An 18,589-nucleotide genomic window follows, 5' to 3' on the forward strand; every position below is an offset into this window, starting at 1 on the left:
AGCCAAGACCTCAACGCCCCCGGTGGATCCCCTCAATCTTTCGGCATCCTGCCCGAAGATAAGCTGCATCGAACACACATTGCGCCCCTCTTGTCGGGCGTCGTCCGACGTATCCCACCTTCTTCTCCCCCCGATCGCTTTCCCCGCATTCTTATCATTCTATACCACCCCCCGGTCCCCGGATAAGCACCCCCGTCCGCCGGGGCGGCCGGCGTCCATCGGCCGACGTCGGGGTACGAAGCAACGCGATTGTGCTCTCTAAAACAGCTACAGCGACGACGTCAGCCATCTCTCCGTCCTACCCAGATTGTGTGTTACTGTTTGCGCATTCCATCTCCCACCAGCACGTCCTCAGAACACTACTCATCACACCTACCGCCAAAAATGTCCTCCTCAGTGCCCCCCGACCAGCTCGCCCTGGCCCGCGAGACGGTCCGCCCTAACCTCGTCAAGAGCCTCATGCGCCAGAACCGCCTCGCGCACTCCTTCGGCCTGCGCGTCGCGTTCTCCACCGAGATGCCCCTCGTCGCCAAGCGCGCGGGCTACTCGGCCGTGCTGATGAACCTCGAGCATATGGCCATGAGCATGGAGACGATGAAGGATATCGCTGTGTCGTGTCTGAACGTGGGGTGAGCAAGCCTTTTCCCCATCACAACTCCTCGGGGATAGGTACAGCCTAACGAACTGTGCAAATTACTGACGGATGTTATTCTTGATCACAGAATCACGCCTACAGTAGTCGTCCCAACATGCTCCCAGGAATGGATCTCGCGCTGCCTCGACTCCGGCGCGCAGGCCGTCATCGTCCCGCACGTCAACACCGTGGAACAGGCAAAGATGTGCGTCGACGCGTCGAAGTTCCCTCCCCTCGTGAGTTGCTTTTCGTCCTCTGCCACAACCTCCACCTCCCTTCCAAAGCTTACACGAGACTTACGTCTCCAGGGCCACCGCTCAGTCACAATGGTCACCGCAATGACCCAGTACACCACGCAACTATCCTACGCTGCCATCGCCGAAGTCGTCAACGACGAGGTGCTCACCATGCCCATGATTGAGACGAAAGAGGGCGTGGAGAATGTAGAGTACGTGTACATCCGCTTCTCTAGAAGAACCATTCCCGCGCGACTCCTTGCTAAAACTGTCTCTAGGGCCATCGCCGCGGTACCCGGCATCGACGCGCTCTTCATCGGATGCGCAGACCTCTGCATGGAGTATGTCCTCCTACCATCGTTTACACAAGACTCGACTGACGGTGATTAGGCTGGGCATCCCCGGACAATACGATTCGGAGCTGTTCCACTCCACCGTGGCCAAGATCGCAGGCGCAGCCGAGAAGGCGAGCGTAGACGGACGCAAGGTGTTCGTCGGACTGGGAGGGTTGGAGCCGAGGCCAGATCTGCTTGAAGAGTTTGCGAAGAGACATGCTCCTTTTCGGTAGGCAGAAATTTTCACATAAACCTTTGATTGATACTGACACACCATCGACAGATTCGCCATGGCGGGCCGCGACTTGGCTCTGCTTCTGGCTGGTATGTCAAAACAAGCAGCGTCAATGAACGAGATTTCAACAAGACTTCAGTAAAAATTTTAGCCCAAAAATATGAAGAAAAAAAGATGTAACGATTTGTACCACACTAAGCACTAATATTCCGTCCCAACGCCGTGCCAAGCAGTCTTGCCACAAACAAACACGTTAACTCCGTGCAATATCCCTCGCTCGCAATGCTAAAGTCTTACACGCAAGATATGAGAAAGAACAAAAAATTGGGCTCGTCATGCGGTTGATTGAATTGGTGGTGTAGGTTAGCCTAGGCTTTAGTCGCCCTCCCAAACGTTCGTCACGTTTCTCAGCGACGAGGGCTCGATGCGGCCGGCGGCGGTGCGGGTTCGGCCACGGGGTTCGCCAGTGGTGCCGTACTGGGGGCTCAGATCACGGTATGTCACGGGCACGTCGGACTCGTCGCCACTGTCATTCGGAGCCTCGGCGGCGGCGGCGGCAGCGGCTGATGTGAGGAGGGGTCGGGTGCGCTCACGCTCCTCGATGGGGCGGTCCGAGAGGTGTCGCCAGCCCTGTGCCCACCACGCGTGCCTCCAGTTGCTGGCGCTTTGTGTGTAGAGCATGGTGAGAATCTGATGATAGGTGGTCAGCCGTGAATATCCAAATGCACATGATGAGGCAAACGCACCTGCAAGACACCGACAACTAACACGATGCCCAGGTCGATGCTCGAGTTCCTAATCGTTGCCTCGCGCCATGGTCCCATGCACGGGGTGTCACGCCCGTATCTCTGGGCGCATTGCACGTCTGCCCGGAATGGCCAGGCACGGTCCTTGACGCTGTTCAGACCACAGCAGTCCAAGCTGTCCTGGATGCGTCGAATGGCAGATTCGTCCTTGCCAGCAAACATATGCTGCCAGGTGGTCGACAGTCCGCAGTTCAAGTCGGCACCAGGAAGAGAAGACTGAAGGAAGAGGACGGCGATGGCGGTGGTCAAGACTCCCTGCAAGCTCTGCAGGATCGTTGGAAGCAGCTGCTCGGTGCGTGCGAGCGACTGGCTGGCGTTGAAGAGAAGGCGAGGACGGTAGAAGGCATTGACAGCGCCAATGATAGGCAGGATGATGGGGAGAAAGCTCAAAAACGGCGCGGTCGGGAGGGAGAGTCTCGAGCTCGAGACGTGAGTGACGCTGCGCGATGGTCAGTATGATTGAAACCGAATGAAGCTGATGATCTGTGGAGGGGGAGGACTTACATGGCCGTCACAAGAAGGGCGACGCAGATCTGATAATCCCAGTCAGGTTAGCGAACGAAATGGGGAATGCAACGCTGCAGTGCCGCCTGAAGTCCGTGGGCTGCTCACCAAAAGGTACACAATCCCCGGGTTGACCATCTTGGCGTCCAGTCTCTGCCACAACTGCACCGGATATCTCAAGTCGACAAGACGAAGTTGAACGGGCGATGCCAAAACGTGGGAAGGCGTGGTGGCTCACATGTAAATACCCTGGAGAACCAGCGTAGCATGGAGGAAAAAGAAGTGGAGGACGGGAGAAGAAGGGTGTGGCGTTGGCCGTCGGGTCTCCAGGCGCCGATCTCTGCGACGAGAGGGGAAAGCTAACCTGTGGCCCCCAAATCGGACACCCTCTAGCGGCAGTAGGCAGCGAGCCCGCCCCCAGTTAATTAGGTCGACGCAGAAGGAACTTGGGAAGACGCCGCAGCTTCAGACGTCATGGGCAACCCTTCTGAAGCTCCCTCAGAAGCTTACTCCCTCACATTTGAGCACGCAATAGGCCAGCAGGGTCTTGGGATGCCTGGGGAGTCATCGTTGGGCACACTACTGCCGGAGGCCCGCGTAGGCATGGGACGGGGGTTCTTTGGTGGAATGCTGCTGGACCCCGCATGCTGTGCGACCGCACTGGACTGAGACGAGGAGAGGAGAGGACACCGTGGGTGCGTGGGAGGTGGGAGGCGAAGGCGATGTTGCTCACTCATCCCGTGGCCCTTTGCGCTGTCGATCACGATGCGATTTGCACCTCCTCGCCTCTCGTCCCCGGTCGCATGTGTGTTGTCTTGATGATTCTCAATGCACCCAGCCATGCCATGCCATCCATCAAAACCCGTCCATCAAACGATTTGTCGCTTGCTTCTCGTCATGAGCGTCTGGCGGTGTGCCGCTCGCCGCTTTCGGGTAAAAATAACGCACAAGGTAAGCTGAGGATGACGACAGCGGCCGGCAGGGAGCCATCTGGCTGGGTTCGACGGATGGAGGGCGCCTTCGAGCTCCCCTGCTGCTTGTTCCCTGTGCAGCTGCGCTACCCGTGGTTCGTCTGGCCAGCCATGCCAATTCGATGTTTGCCTCCCCGTTAGACCCCAGACTTTGGAGGGCCTAGCCATCACCGACCGAGACGGCGCCCAAAGACCCTTGGAGGTGCATGCACTACCGCCAATGGAGCTCGAGGGGTTGGGAGCAAAATGTGTCTGCGGGCGCAATTGGCGAACAGCATTCGGTCGCACAGCTTCCATGGCTCAATCAGAATTGGTGGCCATATCTTTGTCGTTTCGAATCGAAAAGCTTGGGTTGTCCCGCCAGTAGATATCCTAGCAATGCGTCCCGCGTTGGGCTAGCGTACAAGAGACCAACGCACGCGCCTCAACATGCCCCGGGACGGCCTGGATGGGAGTGAAAGCTCGCGACCAGACTGAAGCTCTGGGTCCTTTCCGTGTGGCAACACATGAACACGGCGAAGGGGATCCTGGCTGAGACGTCCAAGCTTCCATCAGCAGCATTCGATTGTCGGTTGTAAGCCACGATCATTCCTCGATGATTCTTCGAATTCTCCGGAAAACTGAGATCACTGTGCAGTGTCACGACCCCGCCATTCCCACGACGCAACCAGCACATCTCGAATAGTCAAGTGGTGTTTGACATGACACGAGGAGATGGAACAGACGTCTTTGCATCGGAGAAAAGAAGACGCCAATGTCTGGGGACGGAAAGGTCTGGCTGCAGGTTCACGGTGTGACGGACCCACAAGGCTGAAAGAGTCCCTGAGTGCCGTTCCGGACAGGAAGATGCCGAGCCGGTAGAACGGCGCCGAAGTGGATCCATCAGCGAGGATGATGTTGGAGATTCGGCTTGATCCTGGGGCGCTGACGACGCTGGCACTGCATCGTGGGGTCGACTGCTTGGCTTGGAGTCTCTGGGAGTGCTGATTGGGCCGGACAGCTGAGCTCAGCTGGGCGGGCGAGAGAACAGCTGGCTAGCCAGCGAAACAGGATGCCGTGTTTAAGCCTCTGTGGCTGAGCCAGGATAAGACGGCGGTAAAGTGCCGATCGTCGCAACGGACTCTGAAATGGTCTCGTCGGCCTCAGAGAACCGGCAGTCGCGCAGTCGCGTTGGCCATGTCGGACGAGATGCGTTGGCCGCCACAGGCTTGAAGAAGATGGCGCAGGCTTTCAACATCATAGCCCGTGTGTCCATTTCAGATGCTCTCAGTGCGTCGAAGAGTTGGATGCTTGTTCTAGAAGACCATGCCCGTCTGAGGGAGGTGTTCTCTGGAAGGATTCAGAGGATGAGACGAACCAGTGGACGAAGAACTTCAAGAAGGTGGTGAGGGGCACGTTTTAACCTGTCTTACGTAAGGCCTGAGCTAACCTGAACAGGTCATATCTGGCGTCTTCCATTGGCCACAGCTCAACCAGCTCCCCAGTTATCGGCTCCACACCAAAAGAACCCTTCCATCGCGCCGGCGCATTCTGAGCAGGAGCTGAGGGGCATTTGGGGGCGCATTCAAGGAAGGCACCACACCAGCTGCGACCTGACGCGGCGTGCATCAGCCAAGCTTGACGTCGTCTGTTTTCCCTGCCGCCGCTCCCTGCGTCTTCTTGCCTTCATCATCATCTCCTCTCCGCATCTTATCTCACCTCACCTTGACTCTTCAAATATCCCTACTCCGTGCGCCAGAGCTCGAGCGCAGACGACAGACGCCCGCCCTTCCTCCTGAGTCAGAACCCACCTGTCGCTCCTCAACATGGCTGCGCAAATAACCTCAAAGCTTGCCAACCTCAATCCCTTCTCCAAGCGCGCCCCCGAGGATGAGGAAGAGCTCGGCGAGAAGACGGACCACTCCACCCTCGCCGGTGGAGGCCACGCCGCCCGCGACTCCGACCTCAAGCACCGCCTGCGCGTGAGTCGCGCAATCAAGTCCTTCCTGGTCGACCAGAAGGTTCTGTCCTCCAAGGAGGCGGACATCGATTCGGACCAGCCCTCCCGCGCCCTGCAGGCTCTCGTCGACAAGCCTCACATCAGCGTGCCGCGCGAACTCACTGACAGGTCCCACCCGCTGCCCGAGTACTTCATCAGCTCCAGCCACAACACCTACCTCCTGGCCCACCAGCTTTATGGAAGCTCCTCGGCCGAGGCCTACGAAGACACTTTGCGCGCTGGTGCACGCTGCGTCGAGATTGATGCCTGGGACAACCCCGACAACAAGGACGAGCCAAAGGTCACCCACGGCTACACCCTGGTCTCTCACATCCCCTTCCGTGCCGTGTGCGAGACCATCCGCGATGTCGTCGACCAGGAGGCGAGAGATCCTAACCCGGCTGCCCCCATCCTTCTGTCTCTGGAGAACCACTGCGACCCAGAAGGGCAGATGCGCCTCGTTCATATCATGAAGGAAGTCTTTGGCGACAGGTTGCTGAGCAAGGCGGTGCGAGAGAAGGGCCACGCGGAGCAGGAAGGCGACAGCCCTGTCCGTCTCGAGGAGCTCGGCAACAAGATCGTCCTCATTGTCGAGTACCACTTCCCAGGCGAGCCTGACGACAGCAGCTCCAGCTCTGACGACGAGGATGAGGAAGAGAGAAAGAACCACGAAGCCTACAAGGCCAAGAAGAAGGCTGCCCCAAAGACGCTCATTGTTCCCGAGCTCGAGGCGCTCGGCGTCTACGCCCAGTCCGTCAAGCCAGTCGACAACTCCTGGTACGAGGACATTCTCAAAGACGGGCCTCACCACCACCTCATTAATGTGTCCGAATCTGGCCTCGCCTCCCACATGCCCGAGGCGAGCGACAAGATCTCCCGACACAACGCTCAGCACCTCATGCGCGTCTTCCCGAAGGGCACCCGTATTTCATCTAAGAACCTCCATCCGGTCCCTTTCTGGGGCATCGGTGCTCAAATCTGCGCTCTCAACTGGCAGACCTTTGGCGCATCGATGCAGCTCAACGAGGCCCTCTTTAGTGGTTCCGAGGGCTTCATCCTGAAGCCTGCCGCGCTCCGGGCTGGCGGCTCCGGCCATCTTGATTCGGGAGGCAAGAAGAAGCTGCGTCTCCACGTTGGCGGTGCCACCGACGTACCTATCCCTTCAAAGCGTGATGACGACGAGCCCATCAAGCCCTACCTCACCTGCACGCTTGTACACCCGCATGATCTGTCCATGGAACCCCCTAAGAGGAAGACAGCAGGGTACAGGCAACACAAGCTCACGGGCTTCTTGCACAAGCGAGAACCCACCACCGACGGAACCGCTCTGGGACGAGACGCTAGAGTGGGAGTACCAGGACAACGAGATGGTGTTCTTGCGAATGCTCATTAAGAGCGACGACAGCTTCGCGAGGAACCCGATGCTGGCAGTCGGGGCCGTGCGGCTGGCTTACACCGTACCTGGCTGGGTCTTTATCCGGATGTTGGATTTGAAGGGCAGAGAGACGACGTGCTCCATTCTCGTCCGCTTCGAGATTGTTGATGCATAATGAGGGATGACCATAGTAGTCTAATGAATTGATGTCAACTTTTCTTATCTGGTCGCTGTTTGTTGCGATTCCGACCCATCTTTGGGATGTTGGCGGTGAGAATCCAATCGAGATGTGGTCCTGAAGGTCGAAATAGACTTTCCGACTCCCTGCTATCATCCCAGTCTTTCGTACCGACGACGTCGGCTCCATTTAACCCTGGGTCTGCTGGCCAACGACATCTCAAGCATTTTGATGTGGTGCTCCAGCTCGGTCTACCTCCACGGCGTGTTTATTATAATCATGCCATGGGACCTAGCCTAGGCCCTCGTCTCGGGCTGGTGTTCAAGGGTATCGCGAGTCATAGCTTCGCCATACAGCACTTCGCAAGACGTCGTACTGTGCGCGTATTCGTAGCGCGGTGTTCGTGTTCTTGCCTCCACTACCTAAATATCTACCTACTTACTATGCACTTACATGGCGTCTCAGTGACGAAGAGATTCGTGGGTATCATTGCATTAGGGTACTTGAAAACACACAATATGATAAGACTTTGAGGAAGCTATCGGCTCTGATATCCTTCGGATCAAGCGAGTTGGGTAGAGGCAGAAATTTCAATAGAACAAAGGCCCATATATGTAGCGGTATATGGGGGAGACTCCCGACTTTAGCGAAGCTCACACCATGAGGACAAGGTACGAGTCAGGATATCAATAAAATTGCGCAGAGTCGATTGGAGGAACATCGTGTCGGTGCTGATCGTACTTAAAATCATGACTCCACCGAACAAGAAATACGGAGGGCATTGCCGATGTGCTTGGCGTCCTGGTGGGATGTGGGGAAGTTGACAGAGTCAGTCGAGGTCCAATTTCAACGTTCACTGACCAGGGCCATATAATCCCGCCCAGTCGATATTTCATACTCATAGATAGAGCGCAAGACAATGAGTGAATCATATAAATGCTAACCCAGCTGACTTCATCCCACCGGTTTACCATCTCAATCTGCATCGACCATCCCTTCATCTTCATTGTAAGCAACCCCACCTCCATATATAAAACCTTCGTCCATTCCCTAACACACCAGAAGCAACCCAACCCATCACCATCTCCCATCTCGCGATGCGCGTCTCCGCCTTTCTCACCCTCGCCTTCGCGGCCTACGCCTCCGCGTGCGCCAGCTACAACGACTGCCACTGCTACGACAGCAACGGCGTGCCCAACAACGGGGCGACCAAGTCCGTGTGCGACCACTTCGGCGGCAGCATGATCAAGGCGGAGCGCGAGTACGGCGCGAGCACGACGTACCAGGAGTGCGAGGTCAAGACGTACGGCGGCGCGTCGAGCTTCGATAACTGCGACTGGCGGAGGCGGTGCCAGGGGGCCGGGGCGACGGGGGCGGATTCAAGCTGTCGGTCGAAGTATCCTTGAGCGAGAATGAGTTTGGAGATGGAACGGGTTCGAGGGATTTAGTTCGTGGATGATGTGAGTTATGGATAGATAGGTGGACATTTTACTAGGCCAAAAGTGTTACTGAGCCAAAAGATGATCGACTATCCCTCCATCGCTTGGTTGGAGTTACGTGATTATTCCTCCATGGTCGCACAGCTTGTTGCATTGCTAAAATAGCCGTCTGTTACAGGTCAGCAGGATGGCCGGTTAAGGCATTTTCGAATTTTCGCTAGTTTATTTGCATGCGTTGATAGCAGACTCCCGCCTTGGAGCAAACTGGAACTGCTCGTCAAACTTAGCCCCAAGTGCTGCGCTCGGTAACTTCACCTTAACCCGAATCATATCAAAGAGGAAAACTCTTAGGTTGCGGTAAAGAAAGGACCTGATCGACAACGTTCCCGAAACTTGTGGGGTGCAGCTTACGGGGGCTTGGCAGGCACACTTCCCCGTGGGGTAAGTCACCTCTCCCGCGCGTTCGTCCGATGCTCCGGGCCAGATCTCCCGACAACGACCAACGGACCTAAAGCCAGGACAGGATCCCCGGGGAATGTGATTCGGACCAAGTTATCAGGCCAGGGGTTGGTGATCTTGTGGTACTCTGCCAAGACCTGGATTGTTTCCTCCTCCAATGGCGGCCCTTCGCTTGAGGAAATGCCGTCTGCGCGTAATGTCGTTCGTGCGGCCGAACGACATCTACCGGCGCGCCAAAACCATGAGTTAACGTGAAGAGAAACTGCGTATTTGCATCTCGGGACCAAGAGGACGAGGACGCGATATTGCAGCGGGAAAAATAAGCTCACGCACGAGGTAGCCGGCCACCGAGAAATATAAATGAGTGAAAGAATTTCTCTTGAATTTGATTCTTGGTAATAGAGACCCAAGCCAGCAAACTCTCTAGTACAGCAACCTTCCTGTACCTACCTCAGACATTGATCATGAAGTTGCAAACAACCTTTCCCGCCATCCTTGCTCTCTTGAGCGGCCTGTTGGCCCACGCAGCTCGGCCCTTGGAAAACCTCGGCCGAGGTGTAGTCGCCGTCCGCAGAAGCGATGAGGAGATCCTCGTTTCTTGGCGGCTCCTAGGTCTTGACCCCAGCGGGATCGGCTTCAACGTCTACCGTGACGCGGGCGGAAGCCCTGAGAAGCTCAACAGCGCCGTTCTCACCGGCGGCACCAACTTTGTCGACTCTACCGCCGACCCAGACGAGGTCAATACCTACTTTGTCAAGCCGGTCATCAGCGGCAAGGAGCAAGACGCCAGCGGATCCTTCAGCCTCCCGGCTGATAATGCCGTCGAGCCCGTCGTTCGTGTCCCCATCAACAGCGGGGGCGCCGTCAAGTTTGTCTGGGTCGGCGATCTGGATGGCGATGGTGAGTGGGACTTTGTCCTTGATCGCCAGACGTCGCCTCAGTCCCTCGAAGCGTACACCAGCAACGGAACATTTCTGTGGCAGATTAGTCTGGGGCCCAACAGCGAGAACCAGAACAATATTGAACCTGGATCTGCAACGATTGATGTGGGCCACTGGGACGGTGCGACTGTATTCGATTTCGATAGTGACGGCCGGGCGGAAGTCGCTCTGAGAATCGCCAACGGCGTCAAATTCGGAGACGGCACCACTTTCGATGATGGCGAGACCGACGACCATCAGTTCATGGCCATCATCGACGGACTTACCGGCGCCCTCCGCGCCACTGCCCCTGTGCCCACAGACTACATCGAAGACGGCCCAATGGGTGCGCGCTTGGGTGCTGGGTTCCTTGATGGAGAGACGCCCCATCTCGTTGCCTACATGAAGAACCGCCAGGACTCGGGAGCCTTCAATCTGATCTATGCGGCCTACACCTTCAACGGTAAAGCTCTCACGCAAGAGTGGCAGTGGAACCGGGGTAACGGCAATTACTCAGACGGACACAACACGCGTATCATCGACGTGGACGGCGATGGGAAGGACGAAGTCTTTGAGATTGGGTTTGGTCTCAACGGCGACGGAAAGCCTCGCTATTCGCTCAACGACCAGGGCGTTGTCCACGGCGACCGCTACCACATTGCCAAGATGGATCCTGACCGCGAGGGCCTCCAGGGGTATGGCGTTCAGCAAGACAACCCGAGCCTTTTGTACGAGTACTACTACGATGCCGACTCTGGCGAGATTCTCTGGAAACACTACGGCGATGAGGTCGGCGACAATGCGCGAGGTATGGCTGGAGACATTGATCCCAATCACGAGGGCATGGAGGTTTGGTCGTTCATGGGTGTCTACAACGCGAAGGAAGACGAGCTCACTGAGTCCGACACCTCCCTTGCTCCCTGGCCTCATACGGGTCTCTGGTGGGACGGAGACGAGATGATGGAGCTCTTCAACGACGGCAAGTTTGAAAAGTGGAATTGGAACACATCTGCGGTCGATCGAATTTTGAAGGTCAGCACCTACGGAGGCACTCTATCGGGTAGGTACGCCCAGTTCATTGGCGACATCCTTGGCGACTGGAGGGAGGAGGTTGTTGTGACTAATGCGGACGCGGATGAGTTGCTGATCTTTACGACGGATAAGCCGAGCGACATCCGGCTGTATACTCTGGCGCACAACCCGGCTTACCGCAACGCCATGACGCTGAAGGGCTACATGCAGTCTAGTCACGTCGACTACTTCATTGGAAAGGATATGAAGGAGCCTCCTACGCCGAACATCAGATATGCGGGTGCCTAGAAGCTAAAATTCAGCACTACGGTGTTGAAACCCCTCGTCGGCAAACCCAGGTTGAGACAGCCGAAGGAGGGATGCAACAATCAGTCAATTCCCGTTCACATTACTCATTCAGAGTTTCTTGTAGCTATTTATCTTCACATATGCAAAGAGTACAGTATATACATGACGGCAGTAGTCACACTGTATTTACATTGAATTCAACAATTTCTCACGTACATTAAGACCAACGTGGCTGGCGCTCCAAAACTCCTACTTATTCTTCCAAGCAGCATGTTCTTCTTCTTGAACAACCTTTCAAACAAGAGTCTTGGCGACGCAACGAATGCGGCGACCGGAGAAGTGGTTGTCGAGGTTGACGCACTCGCCAGGCAGGTCGCCGAGGTAGGCACCGGTGCAAGAGCCGCCGTTGCTGGTCTTGCCCTCGTACGCGAGCCAGGGTCCGTAGGTAGCGCCAGTAGCCAGGTAGACGGAGTGGGAGGAATCGTCCATGGTGACAGTGGCGAGCTTGACGCCGGTGTGTCCGTAGTTAAGCGATCCAGAGCTAGTCGCGAGGTGTTAGTTCATCATCTCTAGAAGGCTGTGTGAAGACTGACAGAGGACGCGGAAAGGCGAGCAGAAGGGCCGGGTGACGAGGGCTATCGTAAAGCTGAATGGGATGTTGACTTACCAATCGCCGCTCTTGTACTCGTTCGCCTTGTTGTTGGCTGCTGACACGGTGGCAGCGAGGCCAAGGACAAGGGTACCGATGATGTTGTTGGCGAGCATTTTGCAAGGAATTTGGCTGCTGGGGATGAAAGTTTGCGAGTAGTGGAGATTGATAGGGTAGAGATGGGTGTGTATAAGGATGACAAGTAGATGTTGGTCTGTCATCGGAGCCTGAAGACCTCTTTATACCAAAAATCTCAAGACGACGAACAGCTCGCTGTCACCGCCGCAGATATTATCACGAGCCTTGTCGCGAAGGATTCAATGGGGATCGCACGATGGAGCTTGAACCCTTCCATCGTGCGATCATCGCCATCTCTCCGCCCCGCTGCCGACCGTTGACAGACAGGGCGTAGACACCTAAGCTCCACGCCGTTGCTCGGATTGGACGTGATTGACACGCAGAGGATCCGGGTCTGCGGTCTCGAGAGCACCGCAGGGTCTTTCGAGTCAGAGGCACCGGTACAGCCGGCGAATTTAGAAGCTCAACCCCCGTCACAGCCTCGGGCCGCAACCCTGGACCCTGTCGCTTGTGGAGGAGTTAGCTGAAGAGTCCACCTCAGGAAGGCACCTCAGTGGGTGTGTTCTCGGCTGCCTAGCTGGGGGTCAGAAGCTTGTGCCAACGGATAGCAACTCCGTTGGTGGGGAGTAAGATAATCCAGATGTCAACCAACATCAGATATTTTTGATCGTTTTCGGGGTCCCGTTAGTCCACCCACGGCCACGGCGACTCAAGTACGTTCTCGATTTACAACTATTCCAACTAGCAACCAATGAATTTCACTGTCCATAAACAGAAGGATTCGGAGCTAGCAAGGTCCATTGATACCTGCCGATGGCAATACGACAACCGAATCCTTCAAGTAGGAACAAGTGGATGGGGCCACTGGTCTGAGTGGGGCTCAAGCAATGGGACTGATTTCGGAGACGGTCTCCGTCACTTTCAATACATACAAAACAGAGCGCAGAGGCCCGTGGGAGGTAGAAGCAAAGTGTTCTACGCTGAATGCAATGACAAACTGATGTATGGAATTGTTATCAGAAAAGTAGAGGGCCACCAATAGGCGTTCCAATATTCAAGATACAGCCATTGCTTCCCTTTCAATGAGTAAGACCAAGTCAATCCGCTACACAATAGCTTTACATTGATTAGACAATTGGCAATGCACCTTTGACAGATTAAAATCAAAGCCGATTCATACTCAGGCTCGTTGTAATGCGAATAAGTGGTATGAGACAGGTAGTGGCTCTTATAACAAGGCATGGAAAGAGAGGAAAATATCTTATTCAGTGACCAATGCCCGCAAAAGACCACGCTGCAGAACATTGACCACATATTTCACATGGAGAGTGATACACATAGTTGTAGACCATTGACTAGTGGTCAAGTAGGCCATTTGCGTGTGAAACACGGTGAACTTCTTTCACGGACAGTAATATAAGCAGGTAGGTAAATATAGAAAAGCCCAGGTAGACATTCAGAGCTACGAACCTACTAATGCATGAGCCAAGGGTGCGTATTGTAGCGAACGGACGCTAAAATATTATGTCTATCGAATTGAAGCATAGCACGCGGTATGTTTCATCTGCCATGTAACCTTACAATCGGAATTCCATTTCGCCCTATAGAAATAGGTTTCTTGGCGCTAGAAGCGTGTTCAATCAATTGCATGAGTCCGACTTGACCTATCACAACGCCGCACATAGGGTCACAACAGAACGACGGTGAATCGCGGGGTTGTCCATGGCGTTCTTTAAAAAGCCCTCGTGCAACTTTCTTTAGTCATTGGCGGCACTTAAACTTCTCCTCGCACGTTGCAAATATGGATGAGTCTTACACGGAGCATGCAAACCGTGGCGCAGATAATGGGGAGAAAGCCTTTCTCGACAGCTCGGCTCAACACGCTGAGCCACAGCACCCCAAGGGTCTCGAGGTGTGTATGATCAGGCTGCCGGATTATTTGATGGCAAAAAGCTAGGGAAGAAACTGATGTGGTCTCTAGCGGTACATAAGTCACTCTGCTGTGGTGAACTTTGGTGTCATCATCTTAGCGTCGTGGGAGTCCTTTGCTGTCACTTTTCAATTTGCCCTGGCCAACGGCGGGCCGGCTTCGATGTTTTACGGGTCCATCCTGGCTGGCTTTGGGGCGTGCGCCATTGGGTTCTCGCTTGCTGAGCTGGCATCTATGTAAGTGTTGCCATCACTTTGCGTGACCATCTCATGGTATTCACATAAGTTCAGTGATCCGACAGTCGGTGCACAATACCGCTGGTCTGCCAACCTTGCCCCTGGTGCAAACAGATTCTGGGGTCTGCTGCAAGGTACCTACAGAATCTCTTGATCATCGGGTGGAATCATTTGCAGAATTCTGACTTGCTTACAAGGATGGATCACAACTGCTGCGTGGTGCTTCGCCTGCGGAGGTCCCCCTTCCATCCTCGCGAATATCATCACGTCTTTGGCAATTTTCAATAACGAGGCCTATGAACCGCAACGCTGGCACACAAGCTTGATCATGATTGGTACTCTCATAATACCTTTCCTTTTCAACCTTTGGTTCCGTAAGTTGCTCGACGTGCTCGAGCTTCTCGGCGGTGTCTTACACCTAGCTCTCTTCGTCGCCTTCATCGCCGTTCTCGTCGCTTCGGGGCAGCGTATCTGTAATGACTACGTGTTCAAGACGTTGACCTCAGATGTATCTGGATGGAACAACTCTGGCGTGTCATGGGGCTTGGGGCTGTTGACAGTAACGTTCTCTGTCACGGGCTTCGACAGCGTCATCCACATGAGTAAGCTCCGTGGCCTAGGCCTCTTGGAATCAGTCACTCATTCACTTGCTTAGGCGACGAAGTCAAAAAAGCCCAGACTCGAGTGCCTCGCAGTGTTATCCTTGCTTGTACCGTGAACTCGGTCATGCTGGTTGCTTTCGTCATAGTGTTGCTCTTCTACATCGGCCCTGTGGATACGCTTTCCACCGCTCCTCTTCCACTGATCTACGTCGTCTACAATGCAACTGGCTCAAAATCTGCGACCAACGCCCTGATCTCACTTGTGGTAATTATCATCTTTCTTGCCCTGTTCAATATGCTCGCGTCTGTGTCCCGTCTTGTTTGGGTCTTCGCCAAAGACAACGGGCTGCCTTTCTCCGACTTCTTCTCGGTCGTAAGTGTATTCCATCTCCAAGTGCTCGTCTCTAGAACCCCCTTCTAACAGTCTTTTGAAAGATCAACCCCACATTGAAACTCCCGGTCAATGCATTGCTCTTCATCCTCGGCATCGTCACGTGCCTTTCCCTCATCTATATCGCTTCCAGCACCGCGTTTAACGCCCTGATATCTCTTCAAGCTCTAGCTCTTCACGTGTCATATTTCTTCCCAATTCTTTTCCTGTTATTACGAAGAGCACGAGGCCCAGCCCCACCATACGGTCCGTTTAAGCTTGGCAGCGCAGGTATCCCAGTCAATATCTTTGCCTTGTGCTATTTGGTCTACGTGGTACTTTGGATGCCGTTCCCACAGATTCTACCAGTCACCAAAGACAATATGAATTATGCCGGACCGATATTCGGCGCTGTGCTGGTTGGCGCACTGGCTGATTGGGCTTTCGGTGGCAGGAGAAGGTTCCAGATGGCTGTGAGGAAATAGGGACTCTCGTCTGCGAATTGAAAAGCCTAAGCCGAAAGGGACGGATGAGGGAGAAGTTTGTGTCGCACTCAGACGCACGGAGTTCGAGAACAGGGAGAATTTCTTGACGAGGACAGGCCTTACTTCTTTTGCATCGCCGAGTCCAAGTTTGCTTGGGCGCTTTCAAAGGGGCGAAGCTTTCATTTGTCCCAGAAGGGTTGGGCTGGGTTGACTAATCATCCAACCAGAAAATACTTGCTTGAAGCAATAAGTGCCTGAAGGTCTTGTTCTGAGGGAGATGGTCTTAAATTTCGCTAGGAACTGGAGTTTGAACCACGGGTAGACCATGAGCCCTTTACGATAGATTGATATTCTGGTTTCAAGTCGAAGGCTTTACACAAACGGCACAGGCAAACCATAACATCTGGTTGAATCTTTAAAGCAAGTATGTGTCAAGCCTGAAAGGGACGCCGCGGTAGTCGGGTATGTTACATGCTGACTTCGGCTCCACCCTAAAACAATCAACAGTCCTAGGCGAGGAAGGGTCGATGGCTAAGCAAAAAGTCCGATTTTTCCCTCCGTTATTGGTGATGGTGAGGCTTGGTATGACAAGATCCATATTGCCGGGTGGGACAGACGCCGAGTATTTGTTTGTTGCGGCATCAAAATTCACCGCAACGCTGTTCTCCTTATTGGTGTCTGAAGAGAGTAAGGGTATACTGCATCGCTGTTGTGCGATAGCAGCTAGAGGGAAGCTGAGCATGAGAAAAGATGTTGCGAGAGAAGAAAACTGCATTGTGGGTGAATCTGTATGAACAGTAATTCGACTGGTATGAAGAACAGGAGCATTGTTGCAGCAGAGTGCCCAAAGGAGCATCTCATTTTATAGACAGCCTGCCGTCGGTTTTCTGCTTCACAAACCTCTGTGCGTCCTTATAGCGCGTAGAGGTTTATCAGGATGTAGGTCGTATAAACTGGGGCCGTAAGTATTTCGGGAGTGGGCGGCCGGCGGGCGGCCGGACGAGGTCTTCTCCGCCGCCGTTCGTCATGTACCGGATCCCTGGCCACACGGCGCTTCCCTTTATTTAATCATCTTTAGTGTACATACAAGTGAAAGAATCCTGAAACAATCATCGTGGCCCATGATGCCTCAACGAAGTCTATTAAATTACTAGAGATTAGTTCGAGTGACACATGATATGACACACTGAGCTGGCAGTGGACGCAGCCAGGAGCTGAATTGAAGATCGAAGCATCGCTAAAAGATGATGGGAGACAACAAACAGAATCCCTTGCAGTCCCAGGCGAAGGTTCGGTGTCATAGTTTGACTGAATCGACTGATGCCTATCGCCTCCAACGACCGAGAATCTCTCCAAATCAATAGTCAAGCCTTTTGATTGGGCTCATGCCGTAAACTATTTATCCTCCACCACTATTTGTAGCAACTACGTTTAGTATTCCGCATGTGCATTGGCTGAATGGAAATAGGAGGAGATAACATCCATTCGGCATGACCGAAAGCTTTTGCTTTGAGCCACACCGGACAGTTAGATATCCTTGCTCACGCGCAACCCGCAGACCCAAATGACACAAACCCAAATTTGTGGATACAGCAATAGTCAACTGCGGTTGGTGCGTAAGTTATCAGATCACATAAGCCGGACGTGGAACGCTGTCTAAGAAATTGCTCATGACTCTAGGCCTAGAGCTACGGCCTCCAAGGCCCGCAACTAGGCCGGCCTTGGAGTAGTCGTCATATTGCAGGTACCTGAACTTACATCGCCATAGAATCCAACGCAGCAACAGCAAACATCCATCATGTTCTCATGCAAAGCTCATTAGTCTACCTCAAGCTGCAACCCCCCTTAAAGCGAGTTAATGTGGCTGACAGGCCAATGTGTAGTCTTTAGCAGACGGTCGATGTAAATCGGTCACGAATCGCTTGCTCTCTTTTTCCGAGCAATATTATCCTACCGTCCATACACTGCAACGGCCAAGAAGAGGTAATATAACTCCAACACGCAATCAACAAATCGGTTAATTGAAAAAATCTCAACACGATCTGTGGCTGAAGATGATGTGACTGAGAAGCTGTTGTATATTCCATATAGACTTCATCTCCATCGCCCGAAAACCTCAAGTGATCTAATTCCGTTACGCATTTTACATCCAGGTCAAACTGTCTATTCTCTCGTTCTAAACCCCCGACCATGAAGGTTTTTGCATACCTCCTGTTTCTCGTGGCTGCCACGGCTACGACAGCTGCCCCTTTCGAGGCTTCCCCAGAAAATGTGTCTTTGGCTCCGCGCAACGAGCTTTTTGCTAGGGTAAATCAATCTCCTTACTATCGAAATCGTTGGAGTCTAATCTTTTCGCAGAAAGTCTGCGTCGTTGAAGACGGTATGAGCTGTTACTACGAGGGAGGGGATTGTTATTACCACGATTGCTGGGACTGCAAGTGTGATGCGACTTGGAGGGGCAAGAAGCTGACGCGTCGCAACTGTACCGATTCCACTTCTTGTCCCACTCGGTCGTAGATGTAGCTCCCTGATGTCAGCCGGGTGTCGTGTGCGTCAACCTGTACACTTAATACAAGAATACCTTTCGCAATTGATCGATTCCAAGGCGGGGCTGAAAGGACATCACTTTACCTATGTATTGCCATCGCCCCATTTTGAATCGCAAGTGACATTGGTGACATTATTCATAGCTTAAGTGCGAGACGCATGTGGTCGCGAACCGACAGGTTGTATCGCGCTCAGGCCAAGAATGATTGTTTACAATAACCCGTTCACAGTCTGTACCGGTCCGAAGTTCGAAGCTGCTATTTGAGACGGGTTGCATGTTTCCCTGTTCACCTCCCGGTGGG

The 18,589-nt window shown here is 53.9% G+C and overlaps 7 protein-coding genes across 7 annotated transcripts; 5 read left to right on the plus strand and 2 right to left on the minus strand.

The window, feature by feature from the left end:
- Positions 1 to 384: 384 nt before the first annotated feature.
- On the plus strand, positions 385 to 1,582 carry CGGC5_v009768 (2-dehydro-3,6-dideoxy-6-sulfogluconate aldolase; the record flags this gene model as incomplete). The annotated part of the gene is made up of 6 exons (XM_032021884.1): positions 385 to 629; positions 723 to 870; positions 943 to 1,082; positions 1,149 to 1,211; positions 1,261 to 1,434; positions 1,489 to 1,582. The coding sequence occupies 6 exons, from the start codon at positions 385 to 387 to the stop codon at positions 1,580 to 1,582; spliced, it is 864 nt and encodes a 287-aa protein (XP_031881182.1).
- A 233-nt stretch (positions 1,583 to 1,815) lies between these two features.
- CGGC5_v009769 (uncharacterized protein) lies at positions 1,816 to 2,888 on the minus strand (the record flags this gene model as incomplete). Its single annotated transcript, XM_032021885.1, has 4 exons — positions 1,816 to 2,130; positions 2,187 to 2,685; positions 2,751 to 2,779; positions 2,859 to 2,888. 4 exons carry the CDS (start codon positions 2,886 to 2,888, stop codon positions 1,816 to 1,818), a joined length of 873 nt encoding a protein of 290 aa, XP_031881181.1.
- A 2,638-nt stretch (positions 2,889 to 5,526) lies between these two features.
- CGGC5_v009770 (1-phosphatidylinositol 4,5-bisphosphate phosphodiesterase 1) lies at positions 5,527 to 7,092 on the plus strand (the record flags this gene model as incomplete). The annotated part of the gene is made up of 1 exon (XM_032021886.1): positions 5,527 to 7,092. One exon carries the CDS (start codon positions 5,527 to 5,529, stop codon positions 7,090 to 7,092), a length of 1,566 nt encoding a protein of 521 aa, XP_031881180.1.
- Positions 7,093 to 8,001: 909 nt separating this feature from the next.
- On the plus strand, positions 8,002 to 8,658 carry CGGC5_v009771 (uncharacterized protein; the record flags this gene model as incomplete). Its single annotated transcript, XM_032021887.2, has 3 exons — positions 8,002 to 8,041; positions 8,201 to 8,260; positions 8,318 to 8,658. The coding sequence occupies 3 exons, from the start codon at positions 8,002 to 8,004 to the stop codon at positions 8,656 to 8,658; spliced, it is 441 nt and encodes a 146-aa protein (XP_031881237.2).
- Positions 8,659 to 9,614: 956 nt separating this feature from the next.
- yesW (Rhamnogalacturonan endolyase YesW) lies at positions 9,615 to 11,390 on the plus strand (the record flags this gene model as incomplete). Its single annotated transcript, XM_032021889.1, has 1 exon — positions 9,615 to 11,390. The coding sequence occupies one exon, from the start codon at positions 9,615 to 9,617 to the stop codon at positions 11,388 to 11,390; it is 1,776 nt and encodes a 591-aa protein (XP_031881185.1).
- A 294-nt stretch (positions 11,391 to 11,684) lies between these two features.
- CGGC5_v009773 (uncharacterized protein) lies at positions 11,685 to 12,155 on the minus strand (the record flags this gene model as incomplete). The annotated part of the gene is made up of 2 exons (XM_032021890.1): positions 11,685 to 11,931; positions 12,058 to 12,155. The coding sequence occupies 2 exons, from the start codon at positions 12,153 to 12,155 to the stop codon at positions 11,685 to 11,687; spliced, it is 345 nt and encodes a 114-aa protein (XP_031881183.1).
- A 1,763-nt stretch (positions 12,156 to 13,918) lies between these two features.
- Positions 13,919 to 15,740, plus strand: HNM1-0 (Choline transport protein; the record flags this gene model as incomplete). The annotated part of the gene is made up of 6 exons (XM_032021891.1): positions 13,919 to 14,029; positions 14,099 to 14,283; positions 14,338 to 14,417; positions 14,481 to 14,885; positions 14,939 to 15,258; positions 15,321 to 15,740. 6 exons carry the CDS (start codon positions 13,919 to 13,921, stop codon positions 15,738 to 15,740), a joined length of 1,521 nt encoding a protein of 506 aa, XP_031881264.1.
- Between the last annotated feature and the right edge of the window lie 2,849 nt (positions 15,741 to 18,589).

Source organism: Colletotrichum fructicola (genome assembly GCF_000319635.2).
Source record: "Colletotrichum fructicola Nara gc5 chromosome Unknown KSG_Nara_v1_contig05, whole genome shotgun sequence".
Classification (NCBI taxonomy): Eukaryota; Fungi; Ascomycota; class Sordariomycetes; order Glomerellales; family Glomerellaceae; genus Colletotrichum; species Colletotrichum fructicola.